Consider the following 18,277-nt stretch of genomic DNA (forward strand, 5'->3'; position numbering starts at 1 on the left):
TTCTGATTGGTATTGTCGAATTTGAATCAATCTTTTCTGAAAAGACGCTTATTCGTCAACCTAATGTCATTCAAACTAGAAAAAAATAACCAGAGTTCAAAAAGAAATGTACAAAAAGCTATAACAACCAATAATTTACAACAATATCTCTCCATAGACTAAGAATAGAAAAAAAATTTTTCACATCAAATTTATTATTATTAAGTTGGACCAAGAAAATTAATACTGTAGTTGGAATAGAGTCATTACGACTAAAAGGAAGCCATTTGCATTAAAATATTTTGGATTTAATAATTATTACAAACCGCGTCAAGCCATAAACTTGTCAACAAAGAGGGTTGTAAAATGATTCCGTGTAGCTAGAAAGCTGCGGTTTTTTTTGTTTGAAAGAAAACAGATATATTTAGGTTATTTAAGTAGTAAATTAATTGGAACTTTTTATTTACTTTTATTTTTACATTCTTTTTTTCGTAAATTTAAAATTAAATTATTATTTTTAATTTTTCACCTTGCTGAAAAATTACCTTGGGGACAGGCAAAAGGAGTTAGTCCAGTATCATTGCATAATTCACCAACAGCAACTTTGTGCAAAGAAGCTGGGATTTGAACGTCTGCTGAAAGATGTCTATGATACTGTGAACTTAATCTGCCGTCATGGACTCAACCATCGACTCTTCACATCATTTCTTGAAGAAATAGATGCTGATTATGCTGACCTGCCCACGTATACTGAAGTTCGTTGGCTGAGCAAGGCAACAGTCCTCAAGAGATTTGTGGAGCTATTGGGGCCTATTATCACTTTCCTCAAAGAACGGGGGAACACTACAAGGAATTTGGAGGGACAAAGATGGCAGTGTGATTTAGCTTTCCTTGCTGACATTACTGCTTATCTAAACGACCTTAATTTGAGATTGCAGGGAAAGATGCAACTTGTTTCTCAGTTGACAAGTAACATCAATGCATTTATGACCAAACTATCACTTTTCAAGTCCCACATGCAATCAGAGAACTTTACACACTTTCCACATTGCAAGGCCATGAAAGAGAAATACCCACATATGAAGATGGATTACTCTGACCAAGTTAACACCCTCCTTACATCATTCAATGAGAGGTTTGGTGAATTCCAGAAATACAAGATCTACCTGCAACTTTTTTCAACTCCATTTGATGTGAAAGTGGAAGATGCCCCTCCAGATGTCCAACTTGAGTTGATAGACATCCAGTGCAGTGATGAATTGAAATCACAGTTCAAAAATTCTAATCTCCTCACATTCTACAAAGAACTGCCAGATACATCATTTCCAAAACTGAAAGACAATGCTCGATTTTGTGCAAGCATGTTTGGCAGTACCTATGTATGCGAACAAGCATACATAGGTACTGCCAAACAAGCTTGCAAGTTTTCGCTTATGAATTTAAACAAGTGCAAAACACGGAACAGGTTAACCAACGAGAATTTGGAAAATCTGCTGGTTGTTTCAACATCTGCCATTACACCAGACATAAAGAAGATTGCCGCCAGCATCCAAATCTCAGCCATTGCATTAATCGCTTGGAGGTCCGGTACCCCGATCAGTAAACTTAATCCTAATTTGGCCCTTCTTCACAAAAGGTTGTGCATCCCTGTATGAACAGTTGCATATAGTAATTCATACTGCGTGTGCATCCTAGCCTATTTGCATTCGCCAAAACTCATAAGGAAATGAGAGCATTGAGACTGATCCTGGACAAGGCACGATCCACTAGAGAATTATTAACCACTAGAGAATTAGACAAGGCTATACACAAGCATATAACTCACAGCTTGAAGGATTATCCATTGACGGTCCAGAATTCATTGGATTTATTGGAGGCTTTGAAATCGATAAGCATAAATGATCGAACGTACATCACGGTGCTTGATTTTGTATCATTATACCCATCCATAAAAATCCAGCCATGCTTTTGCGCTATTAGGGATCTTTTACTAACTTCTCATGGCACGCACTGTAAACATGTTTTAGAACTTGCGCACGTATTATGCTACACTTCATTTTTTCGCTTCAACAACAATACTTACCTCCAAAAATGCAGTATCCCTATGGGCAGCCCAATATCGGGGGATTTGTGCGAGTTAGTCATCAGACAACTAGAACAAAGAATCATACCTATGTTTGAACATAACATATTTATTTATAAGAGGTACATTGATAACATCCTCATTATGTGGAAGGATAAGCCCAATATCTATAATTTCATTGATGCAATGAATGATAACCCATATGGTTTCAGCATCAAGTTAGATCAAATGAGTAATTCGAATGCAACCTTCCTTGATATCAATATACAATTGGAAGGGGACAAGATATCAACCAATGTCTATTATTAGCCATGCTATACTCCACTATTCATCCCCGCCAATTCTGATGACCTCCTGACTTACAAGTTAGCAGCATTCGGGATCCTAACCAAAAGAGCGTTCACACACAATACAAAATTCAATGATACATTGGCAGAATTACAATGCATTCAGTATGTAGCCTCACAACACGGATATGGACGAGGATGAATTTATAAACTTGCATGTGCCTATTTGCCGCAATTACATAATATTAACAAAAACAACACAAGCACTAGCAACTCGAATAGTCCACAATCTTGGGCTGTGATTCAATATAACCACCACCTGGACCCTATTTATAGAGAAATTGAAGCAATTACAAACAAAAAAATTGCATATAAGAAGCGCAGTACTGTTTATGACTTCCTCCACAACTGCAAAGATCGCATAGACATAAGATTTGCTCCAGGTGTACACGCGGTTCCATTAAGGGATCATAGATTTCAAAGGAACCTCGTATATATTGGCTCTACAATACGTTCTCTAGATAAGCGTTTACGCGAACATAGGTATGACATTGAGCATAACAGAAGCACCACTGCCTTATCTACTTATGCTTCGACCCCGGGCATAAGAGCTAACGTGCATAACATGCAAATAATTAATATATCACGCCGAAGAGAACATATACGTTCACTAGAAACTCTCGAAATATACAAAGCTGGGTTACACAATAACTGCATCAACTCCAAGGATGCAATTAATATCTCTAATGCTTGGAAGCTCTATTATGAATGCGAAGACCCCATTTAATCCGGATCTCCACCATTTTTTATATGTGTGTGTAAAAAATATATTGATATATTCTTTCATTTGTATATGCTATATTTAGTGCGCATGCACAGTATGAATTGCTATACGCAACTGTTTATAAATTCTAAAAAAAGTTTAAATCTTCAAGCACAACTGCTATTCGAATCTCAGAACTTTTAACCTGAAGAAGACCAAAAATAACGGTTGAAAACGTTTGTAGTATTTTTAAATATATTACTGGTTATTTAAAGGTTGTTGGGAGTTTATTGTATATTTTACCAGTACTTATTAACGAGTGTTGTTAACCTGTATACAATATATAGTGTAGGATGATCATCTAGTAAAAGTGTAAGAGATAACATAGTAGACATATCAAATGACAGTGTGCATAGAATTTTGACAGTACTGGATGTAAGAAAACTTGCTGTAAGATTGATGCCTTCTTTGCTCACACTGGAGAAAAACTGAACCATGTCATTGTTTCTCATGACCTTTTGGAATATTTTTGTCATAATCCAAAAGATTTTATGTATTTATCTGTAACCATAGATGAGACCTGGGCCCACTATTAGTCCAAACAATGGACACACACAGACTCTCCATCTCTAAAGACAGTAAAAATGCTTTGTCAGCTGGAAGATTGGTGAGAGAATTATAGAAACTGTGTTTTGGGATTCCCATGGAATTATCTGCATTAATTACTTGAACAAACAGAAAACAATAAATGGTAAATACAAGGGCATATAAATTATTGGACAATTTTAAAACCACATTTTCATCAATACTGAACAAAAAATATATATTAGTATCATTTAAAAAAGGAATAGTTGTAGTTTCATACTGATCTTTAAATGCATTTGATGTGCACACGTGTGGCAAGGCAGATGTTCAGGCAATACTCCCATTCTTGCCAAATCCTCTCAAGAATGTCTTGTGTGGTGTTCCTGATGGCAATTCTGATGTGCCTCCATAATTCTAGCAATGTTGTTGGAAATGGAGGAATGTAAACATTGTCCTTGACGAAATACCAAAACATGAAATTGCACACTGTGAAATTTGGTGATAGGGTAACCATATCCAGATGATAATGTCTGTGGCTACTGCAAGACCAATTCATTGACCCAGCATGTATCCGTTTAGGTATTCCGAATTATTTACAATGTCATGGGGTTGGTAAATGTGCCATCTAGTTGGTAAGTGGATTCTTGTTCCTCCTCAACAAGTTGTGGCATTAACTGGTTTCCCAAATGTCCAGGTACTCCTTTCCCATCACACTACCTTCCATAAAGAAGAATGTGCCAACCACATCTGGAAATGGCACAAAAAACATTTACTTTAGAGCTGTCATATTCCATCTTAATGACAGTATGAGGTTCTGGCATATTCTGATATTATGTATATTAACCTTGCCGGATAAATGAAAAGTCACCTCATTACTAAAACTGACTCTCTGCAAAAATTTCCTAGGGCTACAAATAAAACTTTCATACACTCTGTCAACTGTTTCTTAAGTAACTCTTGGTCTCTCCATGCAATCTTTCCCTTGATGACAGATGCATATTGTCACAAAATTGTTCATACCACCTTCTGATTGAAGTGGGAATACTGCAACATTCAAATTGCCACTGGAATTAGACATGAGATGATTAATTGGAATTGGGAATAAAAAAAATTCAGACATTTTCTGGGTATTGGAATCAAGCAAATCTCATCACAATTTCTGATTCTTAAAATGATTCTTTCCCATTTAACAAAAAAATTATTTATTTGTTTCAGTCAAATATTAAAAATTTTTTAAATCATGATATTAACAGTTACAAATTAGTTTATTGGAAACATTCATGTCACCAAATCAGAGAGTATGTGACAGTGATATATGAGGTGATGTCCATCACAGTGGACTTTTCTTCTGCCTAGTCAGAGCAATGAGAGATTGCATTTGGTCAGTACTAACTGTCCCATTTTTGGGGAGATAGGGTGACATTAGTTTGCCACCCAGCCACTATTGGATCGACTCGAGCGGCAATTTTGCATCGAGACTGGCAGTTGACAAAATATTGACAAAGTGTTGGCAGTGTTAATATTTAAAATATAAAGAAAATTGTATTTTAATTGAAAAAATATTATATAAAGTTGTTTCTAAGATTTAGTATGTTTACTAATGATGATAAAATGCTTGAACAACACCTTAAATACTTTTTCAGCAACACTAATTTATTTAAACAAGCATTTTTTACCCTTTTCATAGGTCTGCATCATGTTTAACAAGAAGATTCAAACTGTCTTCTTAAACAGTACAAATCTTCTTGTTAAACTTGATGCAGATCTATGAGAAGATGTGGAAAATGTTCTTTTAAATAAAGTGTTACTAAAAATATTTAAGGTGTTGTTCAAACTAAATTAGTTTTATCTTATATAGAAGTGTTTTTTAATGATAAAATGACTTTTCCATTATAACTATGAATGCTTTTGTTATGATTAACAGGTGATGCTGTAATACATTAAATTTTCAAATCAATTTGCATCATTCTAAGTAAAAATAATTGTTTGCACTAAATTTACTGCTGTTTTGAGTTTAAAAATTGATTTTACTTTCCCAGCTCTTCTTATATATAACAGAGGGAAAGTATGGCAATCAGTCAAAAAATGACCCCCAAGATTTTTACATTTTTCGACTCAGGGGATGTTGAAACTTGAGTAATTCAAAAAAATTCAGGGGTTTTATTTTGTATGGATGTGGTATGGGTGTGGGGGCATGATTTTTTCACTGTCTTTCAAGCTTAATAACTCCTATGCTTTTTGTTGAAAATTTCTGAAATTTTGCAGGGAGGTTTGTTTATCAGGAGGATTGATGCTATTTAATTTTGGTAGGTAAAGGTCAGTGGGATGGGGAGATAAAGAGGTTTGTGTGTATCTCCAGTAAGATCAGACTTCATGATGATTTTACTCATTATTACCATTTACAATTTTTTTATAAAACTATCCCTACCCTTAATCAAACTTAAGCTTTTAGCCATTTGATGATAATTAAAAATATAAAAATTTTTAATAAGATATCATAGCAGGTGGCACCACCAAATGTTGCTGGGAATATTAAGCAACTTGCTGCTGGATTTTTTCAAGATGAATCAGTCTAGTCATTCATTTGATTCTTCTTTTCCTAGAAAAAAGTTTACACAATTGTATATTTAGGAGAACCTGGCTCGAGTGAATAAATTCAAAACTTGGTTAACTGGTGATAATGGCATTTGCTCCACTTGTTGCATCATTTGCAAACCTCATTTAGTGTTAAATACAATGGAATAATGCTTTTATGGGACATACCAATTGCGAGAAATACTAAAAATAAAGTGCATCTTCTCATTTACCTCCCCCTCCCTGGTGATGACCAATGAAGCTGTTTCCAAAGATGGTCGCCCTAGATGACACAATGTGATAATTCTTTGAATAAAAGGAAAGTAGCCTTAATTTCATTGAGAGTAGGGTAATATTAACCATATCTGAAATAAGATTACAAAGTTATTTTGTAGTACACAATAAAGCATGCATATCCACATATAAATGGAGAATGTTCAAGTTTCTTTCAAAAAATGACTCCGACTTTCTTAATCATTTTCCATTCTTAAGCTCAACGTTTATTAATTAACAAATGGACCATGTTCATACTGTAAATCTAATTTTTCTAAACTTAAATAAACTTTAGAAAATATCCAAAAGAATTGTATCGGAATTGGGAGTTTTTGACAGAATCAGGAATCGTATTGAAATTGGGAAAAATTTTGGTATTGTGCTCACTAATTGGAATATGCATTAACCTGCCAAAACACTTACTCTGCACATATTCCAGGACACTCCAACTATAGTCAGTTTGTAATGTAGCCATTTTCTCCATCAGTGTGTGACTGACAAGAATTCTACAATCCTTGGATATTTCCAACTCACCTACAGTGTAACAAAATCATCTAATAATTTGTGCACACCCTGTACCAATCTGTTGCAACAGCCAAATGACAAACAGTCTCATTTGACAAAAACAAAAGTGATTTGCCACTAGGCCAATGCACCAGCACATTTCTATGATTGTCATGACCAAAATTCATAAACCGGATTTTGAACTATTGTCTCATTTGTCCTATTTCCTAGATTTGACACTGATTTTTTTTTCGTTTTGTTTTCTAACTTTAAGAATGGCTTGGGAGAGTAATTTTTGTCCAATTCCAAGGTAATAGCTGTGGTAAATAGCTATTTTGAGGATTCATCAACATATTAAGAGAGAATCACTGCTTTGGAGTACTGTTGGAAAAAGTGCGTTGAGTTAGCAGGCGGTTACAGTGAAAAATAAAATTATTTTCTAATTGCTACATACTTTGCAAACAACCCACATACATACCTTTCTTGCAATTTTCACATATTTGTTAAGTTTTATGCTAGTTAAACTTCATTTTTGTACTAATGTAAGGCATATACAACTTGTTTGTAGAGTTCATGTTTCAAAAGAATAACTTGGAAACTAATCAGCTGAATGACATCATATTTCACATAGAAATGTTGTGATGATGGAATTTTATTTAAAACAAAAACAATTAGTTACAAAACTGTCCTCCAGGATGGACAACGACATGCATCACATTAGTGGATAACTCAAAATATCTCAAACTCACAATACACATGATGTAGTTATGCAACAGTATGTTCAATATACTGGCCTTTGTTGTTGGCAACATGCTGAATTGCTAAATTACATGTTCAATCACAGTAGACAGTTTCAGATGTGAGCATATAAACCATGTTGTTGCACAACCACAGTGTACCATGTGTGATCACAAAGTTTTGAAAGATCTTGAGTTATCCACTAGTGTTGCAGTGTCATTTACCATCCTAGCAGATATTTTCATAACAAATTTTTTTGTTTCAAATATAATTCCAACACCACAGAAGTCTCTGTGTTAAATAAGACAATTTTTCTTATCAGTTTCCAAATTATATCTTTTTAAAAAGTGAACCTACTCTCCTGGATCCCAGATGCCCCTAACTATTAGTTCTAAAACTACTGTCTAAAGTCCTATTAATTGATGCATTATGCAATCTGTTTTTATTACAACATAATAATTTTTACACTGTTGTTGTCCTGTAATTTACTCAGATGTACCAGCATGTTTAAAGGTAAATAAAATAACTCAGCAAAGAGACCAAGGTATGTTAAAATCACCATAGGACACCAATCACCATATTATACATGTTCAAAGTCAGTCTTTAATGCCAATAAAGCATTTTTTGAGACAAACAACTTTTTGTCATCAGATCAAAAGCAGAGTTTCTCATCAAACTGCTGTCTGCCAAATCAACTCATGGGGTCATTTGTAAGCAGAGAATGATAGAAATCAATGCAAGTTTTGACCTGATGGCTGAGTAATGTACCACGTTAGTATTAAAAGTAAAAACTACATATTTAATCAAGTTCCTATACGTAGGCTGTTTTTTTAAGCTCCAATGGTCCATAAAAAGAAAATAAGTGTAAATAACAAAATGAATTTATTACCAAAAGTTAGGTACAAACATGGTTACTTTTCGACATAATCACCATGAAGATTGAGGCATTTGTCATATCTGTGGATGAGCTTTTCCATCCCCTTGTCATAGAATGTTGCCACCAATAACTTGAGATGGGCCCTAACATTTTTTTGAAGATTGTGTTTAGTCTCAAACCTCTGCCGTCCTAGCCACTTTTCCTGTTCAGGAAAAAGGTGGAAGTCACTCAGTGCTAAATTGGGGCTATATGTTGGGTGTTTAAAGATGGTGATGACTTCCACCTCTTTCCTGAACTGAAAACATGGCTAGCAAGGCAGAGATTTCAGACTAATGATAATCTTCAAAACAACGTTGTTAAGGACGTCTCAATTCACTGGTGGCAACATCCTATGACAAAGGGATGGAAAAGTCTGTCCACAGATATGACAAATTCCTCAATCTTCATGCTGATTATGTCGAAAAGTAACCATGTTTGTACCTAACTTTTGGTAATAAATTCATTTTGTTATTTACACTTGTTTTTGTTTTATGGACCATTGGAGCTTGAAAAAAACCAGTCCTTGTAGTTTAGAAAAGGAAATTATTTACTAACTTCTTGTTCATATCCTATTTGCAAATCTTCATCCGAATCTTGTTCAACCACACCATTGTTTTTGGTCTTATTAAGGCTCAGATTAAGATTTAAACTGTCAATGTTGTTATCAAAATTGTTGGAAATATCAGAATCTGACAAATCACTAGATATTTCAATTTCAATTTTTCTGAAAGTTTTGGAGCTTTTACTTTCATTTTTTTCAGAAGTATTTTGAATTTTTTCATCTTCAACATTTTTAACATTTATGTTTTCTTCTTTTTTATCATGCATTGAAAGTAAATAATTTTTCAAATTATTTTTATCTTTTTCAGCATATGCTTCACTTTTATTAACATTTAGAAGTAAAATTTCACTTTTTGATTTTTTAGCATTTGTATTTGAAAGTTTAATTGCAAGATTAGTTTTTTCTCTTGAAGTTTTAAAATTTTCTTTAATATCAGTTTTACTCCTGCATAGTGTAAATTTTGAATTTTTATCAGTTTTCAAAGAATTAGTTTGTCTATTTCCTTCTGTCTTCTTTCCATTAGTATCTCTTGTATTGGTGAATAAATTTTCCTTCCTCCAATAACTTTTTGAATAGTTATTGTTATTTTTTAAAGGCTCACCTTTTATATTAGACACTTTTCTTTTCATTTGCTGATTATTTACATCTGTAATGGAATTTGATGTTTTGACAAACCTTTTTGTTGGTTTCAGTGATTGCATACTGCCATATTGCTCCTTAGCTTGCTTCTTATGAATATCTGGATAGGATTTTGCTTGAAGAGGTTGAGAAACTTTCTTTGACAAAAAATTTTTTGATCTGTTTTTTATTCGAACAGTCTCCCAACCATCAGAATCATCTAATTATTTTAAAATAAAATATTAATATTAAAAAAAATAAAAATTATACATTTAATAAATTATCTGTTAATTACCTTCATCCTTATTTTTTTCTTCTGTGAATTTTGTTATTGGGATATTTAACTCTTGGAGAGATCCTTTTACTTTATCTGCCCAACTTTTGCCACTGGAAGTACTGCTAAGCGACGATGACGAACTGTTGAGATTTTCATTTTTGATTAGAAGTTTTCCAGAAGGTTCGGCGTTACCTGACGAAATGTCTGCTTTCTTGTTAGACTGAACTAACAAAGAATTAATTCCAATTTTAGTTTTCGTATCTTGTAATTTTCCAGTTTCACACTTTTTATTTTTAACTATTGTATCTGACTTTCTTTTATTATCAATATTAGCTAGGGAAGTTCTTATATTTTTTTGAACAGTTCCAATGGAATTAGGTACTATTCTTTGAGGTGAAGATATTCTTTTATTTCTAGTTACCTTACCAGTTGTCTTTTCAGAAACAGAAACATTAAAAATTGTTTTTTCAGAGTTCACTGTTCTTTCAGAAGTTATTTGAAATGTATTTGATACAGGTTGATCTTTTTTATCATTTCCTTTTGACTGAATATTTTCAAATTTTTCAGCAGTATTTAATACATTCTGTTTACTATCAGTTTTAAGCATATTATCCTCTTTAGACAATAATAAGAAATTCTTGTTATCGGGATAATTATTTCTCATTTCGTCTACTGATGCCGGAGATTCACAAACCAAAATAGCATTTTCAATACTTTTGGATATCAAATTGTTTTGAATTATATTTTCTTTATTAATAATTGAGATATCATTTTCAATTTTTATAGGTTTTACAGTGACAGAAGAAAACAAAGATTCTTTAACCTCAAGCGAAACTGGCTTTTCATTTAAATTTCCCTCTAAAATTGAAATTGAATCTTTCTGTTCACAATTTATTAATTTATTTTCAATAATCTCATTGTTATGTATTAAATCCATGTTGGCAAAACATGGTTTTTCTCCTAATCCGAAATCAAGAACAATATCTTCGAAGTTCGTTTTCTCTTCCAACTTATTCAATCTGTCGACGTCAAAATCCGTCTGAACTGAAGTCGATCTTAAACAAGGGCTAAAAAATAAAGTAAATCATTAAGATTACTATTTACATAACTAGCATTAAACTTTTTCAATTTTTATTAAATAAAGCTACAAAAAGAAAAGCTAATAGATGTGTACACATATATAGTATACCTAGTGTTTCTAAAATTCTTGGTGAATGTCAGAATAAAAACAATAAACCAGAAGATACACAGGAATTACTTTTATTCGCCTGGTTTCAGTTGAGGAATTAAACAATTTAACACTATTCATTTATCTGAGCTCCTTAGCAGTTTTCCTTGTCAATGTTTAACTGCATTTCCATTTTAAGTTTTCCATTTTTTGTAATTCAACAATATGCAAAGTTTGAAACAATAGTTATTGTAATGAATGGAAAACAAAATCAAAACATTACAATGTGCATGATTGGAAAAAGTTTATTTTTAATGATTCAGAATGAGCAAATATTCATTAAAAATAACAATTTAACAAATATGAAATAACTACATTTATAACTATTGCTAAGTAATTAGTATTTCATTAATGATTTTATAAATAACAAGGAACTATTTTCTGTGGATAAATGAGATTCAATGCAGTTTCTAATTGATAGACATAGGTTTAAGCCAATAAACAAAGGGAATGTGTCTTAGTTTGTTTACAGTAGGTGCCAACTTACAATAAATAAATTATAAATGTATAAAATCTAGCTCTCATATTTGATAAGATAGGCTACCCTAATATATATATATATATATATTAAATAATTTTTCCTTTTAGACATACAGAAAGGCTCAACATAAATACCAACAATACAACATCAAAGAATTGAAAATCAAGAAGTAAACTAGAGGGAAGGAAATCAATACTTGTGAGGAAAATAGCACATTACACCACAAGTTTGAAAGTAAATTTTAAAATGTTTTTTATGAGAATAAGATTAATTATTTACAAAAATTTCCACTTATATAAATCCAGCAAGGAATTTAATAAAAATTAAATTTTTTTTCACGTGTTTATTTTTAGAAAACGTCCTCAAATTCAAATTCTTGTTCTTTAAATTTGAATTTACATTCTTAAATTTTTCCATTCCATTATATTTTGTAACTGAGAAAGATCGGTGAAACTAATCCAAAGCATTTTTAATTTTTATTAAATTTCTTGCTAGACTTATAAAGGTGTAGGTTTTTAGGAACTATTTCCTCCAGTTATTTTTGAATTTCACAAATATTAATTATTTAAAAATTTTTCCTAACTTTTGTTAACTAACAAGTTGGAAACACAATAAAAATTCCATAAAATAGGTCATTTTCAATAGCTCTATTTCCATGCTATTCTGCATATACAATAACTATTTGTTTCAATGGAATATCATAATATCATCTTAAATGCCTTTTATTTATTGATAGTAAGTTTAAATAATAAAACAAACTTTCAATTTCATTTTTTATAGTCATAAAATTGCAAGTCCACTTTGACTACACAAAATATGCCAGGATGTCTATATTCCATGACATGATAAATATATGGGGCAACCCACAACATGGCATACAGAATATTGCCTCAATTTCATTCTATAACTTTTATAGATTTCACTTTTATTGATATCAACAAAACAAAAGCTAAGTTACAATTTATCATTTGTTTAAAAAAATGTCTGATGCATGTATGTTTCTAAACATAAACCCTTTGAATTCAATTTTCTGATCAAATAGGTATGATTTAAATGTAATTTGTAAAAAGTAATAAGAAAATAACCAAACATTTACTTTACACTGACTGATTTCCAAATATTTTAAAACATAAATTTAAAAAAAAAAAATTCTAACTGAAGTAATTCTGAAAAAATATTAATTAAACAGGATTAAATTTCACAATCATGAATAAAAAATAAAATTCCACATTCTTGTAAAAGTTATAGTGCAAATTTCATATTTACATTATTCTAAGATAAAAGTGTCTGTTACCTAGTAAAAAGTTTCAAAAGCAGCAAAAAAAAATTTCTCACATATTTGTGAGATTCAACAGAATAGAGTTAACTATATATTAATCAACCATAAAAATAATGGAGTAGGTGACACATTTGTCTATATGAGATATCCTGAAAAAATTGGCTGTTTGCACTGAATGGAAGACTGCAGTGTGGTTGTATAAAACCAAAAGTGGTAAAAAAAATTTTAAGAGTGGCAAAATTTGAATTTCTGGAGGAATTGCTTACTAGATCAGATTCAACATTCTAATATCTCATATAAAGCCACTCCAAAAGTGTTAAATTATTTCAAGTTTATATTTTAAGTGCGGTGGAACCTCATTTAACGAGCATAATTCATTCCAGAATCGTACTTGTAATGCAAAGCACTCGTTAAGCGAAACAATTTTTCCCATATAAATGAATGTAAAATACGATAATGCGTTCCACATCAAAAAAATACTCAAATATTTTATGTATAACATTTATTCAAAGCAAATTGTACAATGTGCTTTGTTATGTAGCATGAATCATCATCGTCTTTTCTTATAGTACAGAATGAACCAATGTGGAATCAGAATTTGATTTGCAGAAAATAAAACAAAACAAAAAAAAATCATAGATAATATGTTTGATAAACACTCCAAATGATATGCCAAATTCTTGAGCTATGTAAAGGCTATCATTAAATATACCTTGATTATAGAAGTTTAAATTTGGATTATTATAGCATAAATTTTGATTTGAATAAAACAAAACAGCTTTTTTCTTATTTATAAGTATTAACACATATTAGTTTATCTTATTGGGTAAGATTTCACTCTACATATTTCACTAAAAGCACTACAGTCGGTCACAGCCACTGTAAATACTGCAGCCAGACACTCATGTTAAGCTACCTAGCCAAATTGCATTGCATCTGATTATTAATTAACCTTATTACAGCCCAATAAAAAATTCTAGCAAAATGTTTATCACTACAAGTATACTGGGTTGTTGTATATTTTATTATAGATAAATATTTTAAAAATTTCATTACAGTTCTAAAAATATATATAAAAGTAAAATTTTATACCTTTTACTTTTTTTTGTGATTTCTTTAGAACTATATTTATCTAGAAAAACATGTCTTAAAATTCCTTTTCCAGGAGAAGACTTTCGAACTTCCCAAGCCAAAGAAGTTGGTCTAGAAAAGAATTATTTTTATTATTACGTAAATGTTACAATTATTTATTTAAAAAGAATAAATTTTTAAAATGCAATCATCATTAATCTACAGTTTACTTTGAAAACAGAATTATATAAATTTATTTGATACCACATTGTTTTTTTTTATTTTATAAGATACAATGTATTTCAATTAATTCATAATTTATTGGTCATTGAAGCAATTTGAAAAAAACTGAGAAATTATCACTGTGCTTCTTACTATAATAACACTACTGATCTAGGTTAGTAGTGCTGTTATAGTAAGAAAGGCACAGAGTAATAATTTCTCAGTTTTAGTCAGTGTTGAGTCTGCCTAGTACTTATTAGTGTCAACACAGAAATGTCATAAAAAGACAGGTAGATCTATCATTTAAAGGCAATATTATGTTCATTTTACATTAGAGTGAAGATAATGACAGATGAATTTACTATTATTTCTGTCTCTGAAGAAGTTATATTTAAAAGAGCAATTATTTATTGTGACATCATCACATTGCCAGGCTGAAATTTTTAATCATATTCTTAATTTATTTAATCTAAAATATATGATCTGAATCAAATTATTAGTGTCTTGCCACTGTACATCATACTTTTTCTAATAATCACAGAGTTATGCCAGTCAGGAAAAATTTTTTAAACTGAATTCATGTGACTCCCAGTCTAGACCAGAAGTTTATATATGGTTAATAGGGGCCTCCAGCTCCTAATCATTTCACATCTGGTCTCGACTTTCATCTATCTAACACCGTTCTTGAGATTAAGGACAAACAGATGACAGTGGAAATTTGCAGATCTAGAATTTTTTCAAATTGCAGCCCAATGAAAATGGTAAGACTAATAAACTTTTTCTTTTTACGATATTTTTACTAGATTTTTTCTTATTGCTAGTATTTTCATTTTTTCTACTATTTCAAGAACTTACTTTCTCTTACTTCTAGTATATATAAATTTTATTAGAATACTTCTAACCTATAATTTTAAAACAGTCTACAAATGAATGTTAATAAATTTATGTACTTTTTTAAAGAAAAAATCTACATTCAATGAAATATTTTATTTTAAAACTAGAGTTGATTTGTTTTATTTATGTTTCTTTATTACACTTTTTGTGTCTACAATTAAAACACTAAAACAAATGGAAACAATTACAGTGTTTTAAAGACAAGAAACAAGGCCACCTAAACAGTTAATTTTATTAGAATTATTGATTCAATCATGCTTTAAAAAAGAACAATAATAGGTTTATACAATAAAGAAAAAATAGTGTTGGAATATTTCTTTCAAAAACTAGAAAACAGGAAATTTAATTTAACTAAACTTAAACTAGTTAAGTAACGCTGTATCAACGTTTAGTCAGAGCGAGGCTGCTCGCATCTTCATTTTCTAGATTATGAGGGAAAAAAGAGACAAAGAATCATTCGTTCTCAACAATATATTTAATTTCTACTGGATCATTTAAAGGTACAAATATAAGGGTAGCATAAGCCATTAATTAATTGCTATGCCAACGTCTCATAAAATTCTATGAGCCTTGGACTTACAGATTGACTTGTAGCGATCTTTATTGTAACTCTTTAAAAATACTATGTCAGTTATTTTTTTCACTCAACTCAATGCAACATAGGTAAGACCAATAGCTGTCTCTTTTTTTATCTATATCTATTTTGATTTTTCAAAGAGTTAATCCCTGTGATTTATGTATAGTCATCGAGTATGCTAAGGTAAGGGGAAACTGTCCACAGGATCGCAATATACTGCCATTGTTCAAAGAGCATGTTATGGGGATTATTGGAAACAGATTACCATAGATGAAAGGTCTCTGATAGCTATCAAATTCCATTAAAATATACAGAGGAAGAGCTGGAGGGCGAGCATTAGGAGCATATATAATGTAGCGTATAGTTCCTAGTGAACCATTGACGAGACCTCCTTGCACCCATAAGTTGACTCTCAGCATGATTCTGGCATTAACTGAGAGATTCAAATACTTGGAGAGACCAAGAGCTGAGTCATCTTTGGACAAAGGCAGGGCAATATCTGGAGTGTTTTCAGATGCTATATAAGCAACAGGGCACCAGTTGACTGCAAGTAGTCTTTGTTGCTTTGTTTAACTTGCTCATTTGTTGGATATAGCTCTATTGCCGTTTGGAATTGATCAAGTTCATCTCTGGATAAATAGGCTCGATTTCTTGTCATCAGAATGTTCAGATCTGTATCAGAGAAATCACACAAAGCTAGATGTTGTAAGACATCTGTGAAGAAACTATCTGTGCTATTTTGTCTATGAGAATTACAAGTTCAATGAACTTCTCAAAAGAATCAAATGCAAATCTACATTGTTGGGACATTACATCACAAAAAACACTCAAGTAGAGAGGAGTATCTTTAACAGGAGGAAGCTGACAAAAATCACCAAACAAATAGATAAAGAATCTACCAAAAGGCTCATCTTTCTCGAGATTTATCTCCCTGAATCTTCTCTCAATCATATAAAGCATTCTTGCACCAATCATTGGCATTTCATCGATGATGATGAATTTGAGCGACTTCATCTCATTCTGGAATCTCTGTGCTGCTTCTCCATTTAGAGATCGAAATTTCATACTAACGATAGGAAGATGAAGAGAATGGATCGTAAAGCCATCAATATTGACCGCTGCTGCTCTAGTGGGGGCACAAACCTTTATAGCATCAGGTCCTATAGCTAAACTGACCCATTTAACAATTTCCTTTATCCCAGTGCTTTTCCCAGACCCTGCTTTACCTTGAATAACCAATCTCTTCTCACAACAAACAGACCGAAGTGTTAAAGACTTTATTTGCTTATCAACAATATCTAAAACTAAATGCTGATCAGATGAAAAGTTATCTTGGGGACAGTCAGCTATTTCTGCTCACCTTCTTCAAGCATTCTTATACGTCTTCAAGAACTCAGAATCATCCATAGTCGGAATAAAAGAGGGCATGGAATTCCAATAATGAGATAAATCCATCAATCTATGGCCTTAGGTTGTGTCGACAGCAGTACGTCTGAAACTAGTGGCAATCATAAATGGATCCTGTATGTTGTCTTCATTAATCCGCTTAGGAAGGAAGCCTTCTTCCTCTGGCTGTGGAAACTGTAATTGTTCTACTGCACCAGCATAATTCGTGTCCAGCCAAAACTATGGAATCAACCTCTTATCTATGCTTTTCAAGATCGCTCAAGAATTTCAACCTTCTGGCATTCTTTCTTATGAACTTTGATGGTTGAAATGGACAACTGTAATATCTGCGATTGCGACCTTCTTTGAAATTGGCTCCATCTGTGATATCAACCTACTTCAACAAGAGATGGAAATCACCTGAACTACATGTATCTGGTGCTTTTATAGACTGAATAAGTATTTTTTCAGAAAATCACTTATGGCTGCTGCTATTTTCGTTGTGTATTTGTCTCTTTAATCCAATTTTCAGTTCGGTAGACTATCATATACAGCATTCAGGTTATGAACTTCTTTTATTGGTTTGTCATATGCATTTCAGACTCAATTGTAATTTAAGTCCCTCTTCAGTACAAACTCACATTCTGTTTTCTAAAAACCTCGGTGTATAATTGGTAACGTTGGAAAAGATTAAAAATACAGCCATTTAAAAAACACTTCAACTACATATTCACATTAATACGTTGCACACTTTACAAATGTTCATGAAAACCTTTATAATTACAACTTTTTTCAAGAAAATTTGTATGTTCTTTACTGAGTTTGTACTGAAGAGGGACTTAAATTACAATTGAGTCCGAAATGCATATGACAAACCAATAAAAGAAGTTCATAACCTGAATGCTGTATATGATAGTCTACCGAACTGAAAATCGGATTAAAGAGACAAATACACAACGAAAGTATTCTAATCATATGTA

General features: G+C 31.8%; 3 protein-coding genes across 4 annotated transcripts in view; 1 reads left to right on the forward strand and 2 right to left on the reverse strand.

Moving 5' to 3' along the window:
- LOC111630821 (S phase cyclin A-associated protein in the endoplasmic reticulum-like) overlaps positions 1 to 9,532 on the reverse strand; it is a 157,472-nt gene extending 147,940 nt beyond the window's left edge. Inside the window, exon 1 of the mRNA XM_023374979.1 lies at positions 9,258 to 9,532. Within this exon, the coding sequence (XP_023230747.1) occupies positions 9,258 to 9,530 (273 nt within the window). The 5' untranslated portion in view covers positions 9,531 to 9,532. The remainder of the gene's footprint in view (positions 1 to 9,257) is intronic.
- LOC111630824 (general transcription factor II-I repeat domain-containing protein 2-like) lies at positions 408 to 1,717 on the forward strand. Of its 2 annotated transcripts, XM_023374983.1 has the most exons (2): positions 408 to 1,372; positions 1,403 to 1,715. In XM_023374983.1, exons 1-2 carry the CDS (start codon positions 924 to 926, stop codon positions 1,632 to 1,634), a joined length of 681 nt encoding a protein of 226 aa, XP_023230751.1. In that variant the 5' UTR covers positions 408 to 923; the 3' UTR covers positions 1,635 to 1,715. The 2 variants fall into 2 exon arrangements, with proteins under 2 accessions (XP_023230751.1, XP_023230750.1); XM_023374982.1 differs by having other exon boundaries at positions 408 to 1,717.
- A 15-nt stretch (positions 9,533 to 9,547) lies between the features above and the next one.
- LOC111630848 overlaps positions 9,548 to 18,277 on the reverse strand; it is a 24,476-nt gene continuing 15,746 nt past the window's right edge. Inside the window, exons 4-7 of the mRNA XM_023375012.1 lie at positions 14,240 to 14,350; positions 10,178 to 11,226; positions 9,614 to 10,102; positions 9,548 to 9,582 (exon numbers count right to left, since the gene is read on the reverse strand). Of these exons, the coding sequence (XP_023230780.1) occupies positions 9,548 to 9,582; positions 9,614 to 10,102; positions 10,178 to 11,226; positions 14,240 to 14,350 (1,684 nt within the window). The remainder of the gene's footprint in view (positions 9,583 to 9,613; positions 10,103 to 10,177; positions 11,227 to 14,239; positions 14,351 to 18,277) is intronic.

This window comes from Centruroides sculpturatus, unplaced genomic scaffold (assembly GCF_000671375.1).
Source record: "Centruroides sculpturatus isolate CEXI.00-Female unplaced genomic scaffold, Cexi_2.0 scaffold6, whole genome shotgun sequence".
NCBI classification, from domain to species: Eukaryota; Metazoa; Arthropoda; class Arachnida; order Scorpiones; family Buthidae; genus Centruroides; species Centruroides sculpturatus.

Excerpts from the sequence above, each read along its gene's own strand:
- LOC111630824 (XM_023374982.1), top strand. The coding sequence starts at position 924 with ATGCAACTTGTTTCTCAGTTGACAAGTAACATCAATGCATTTATGACC.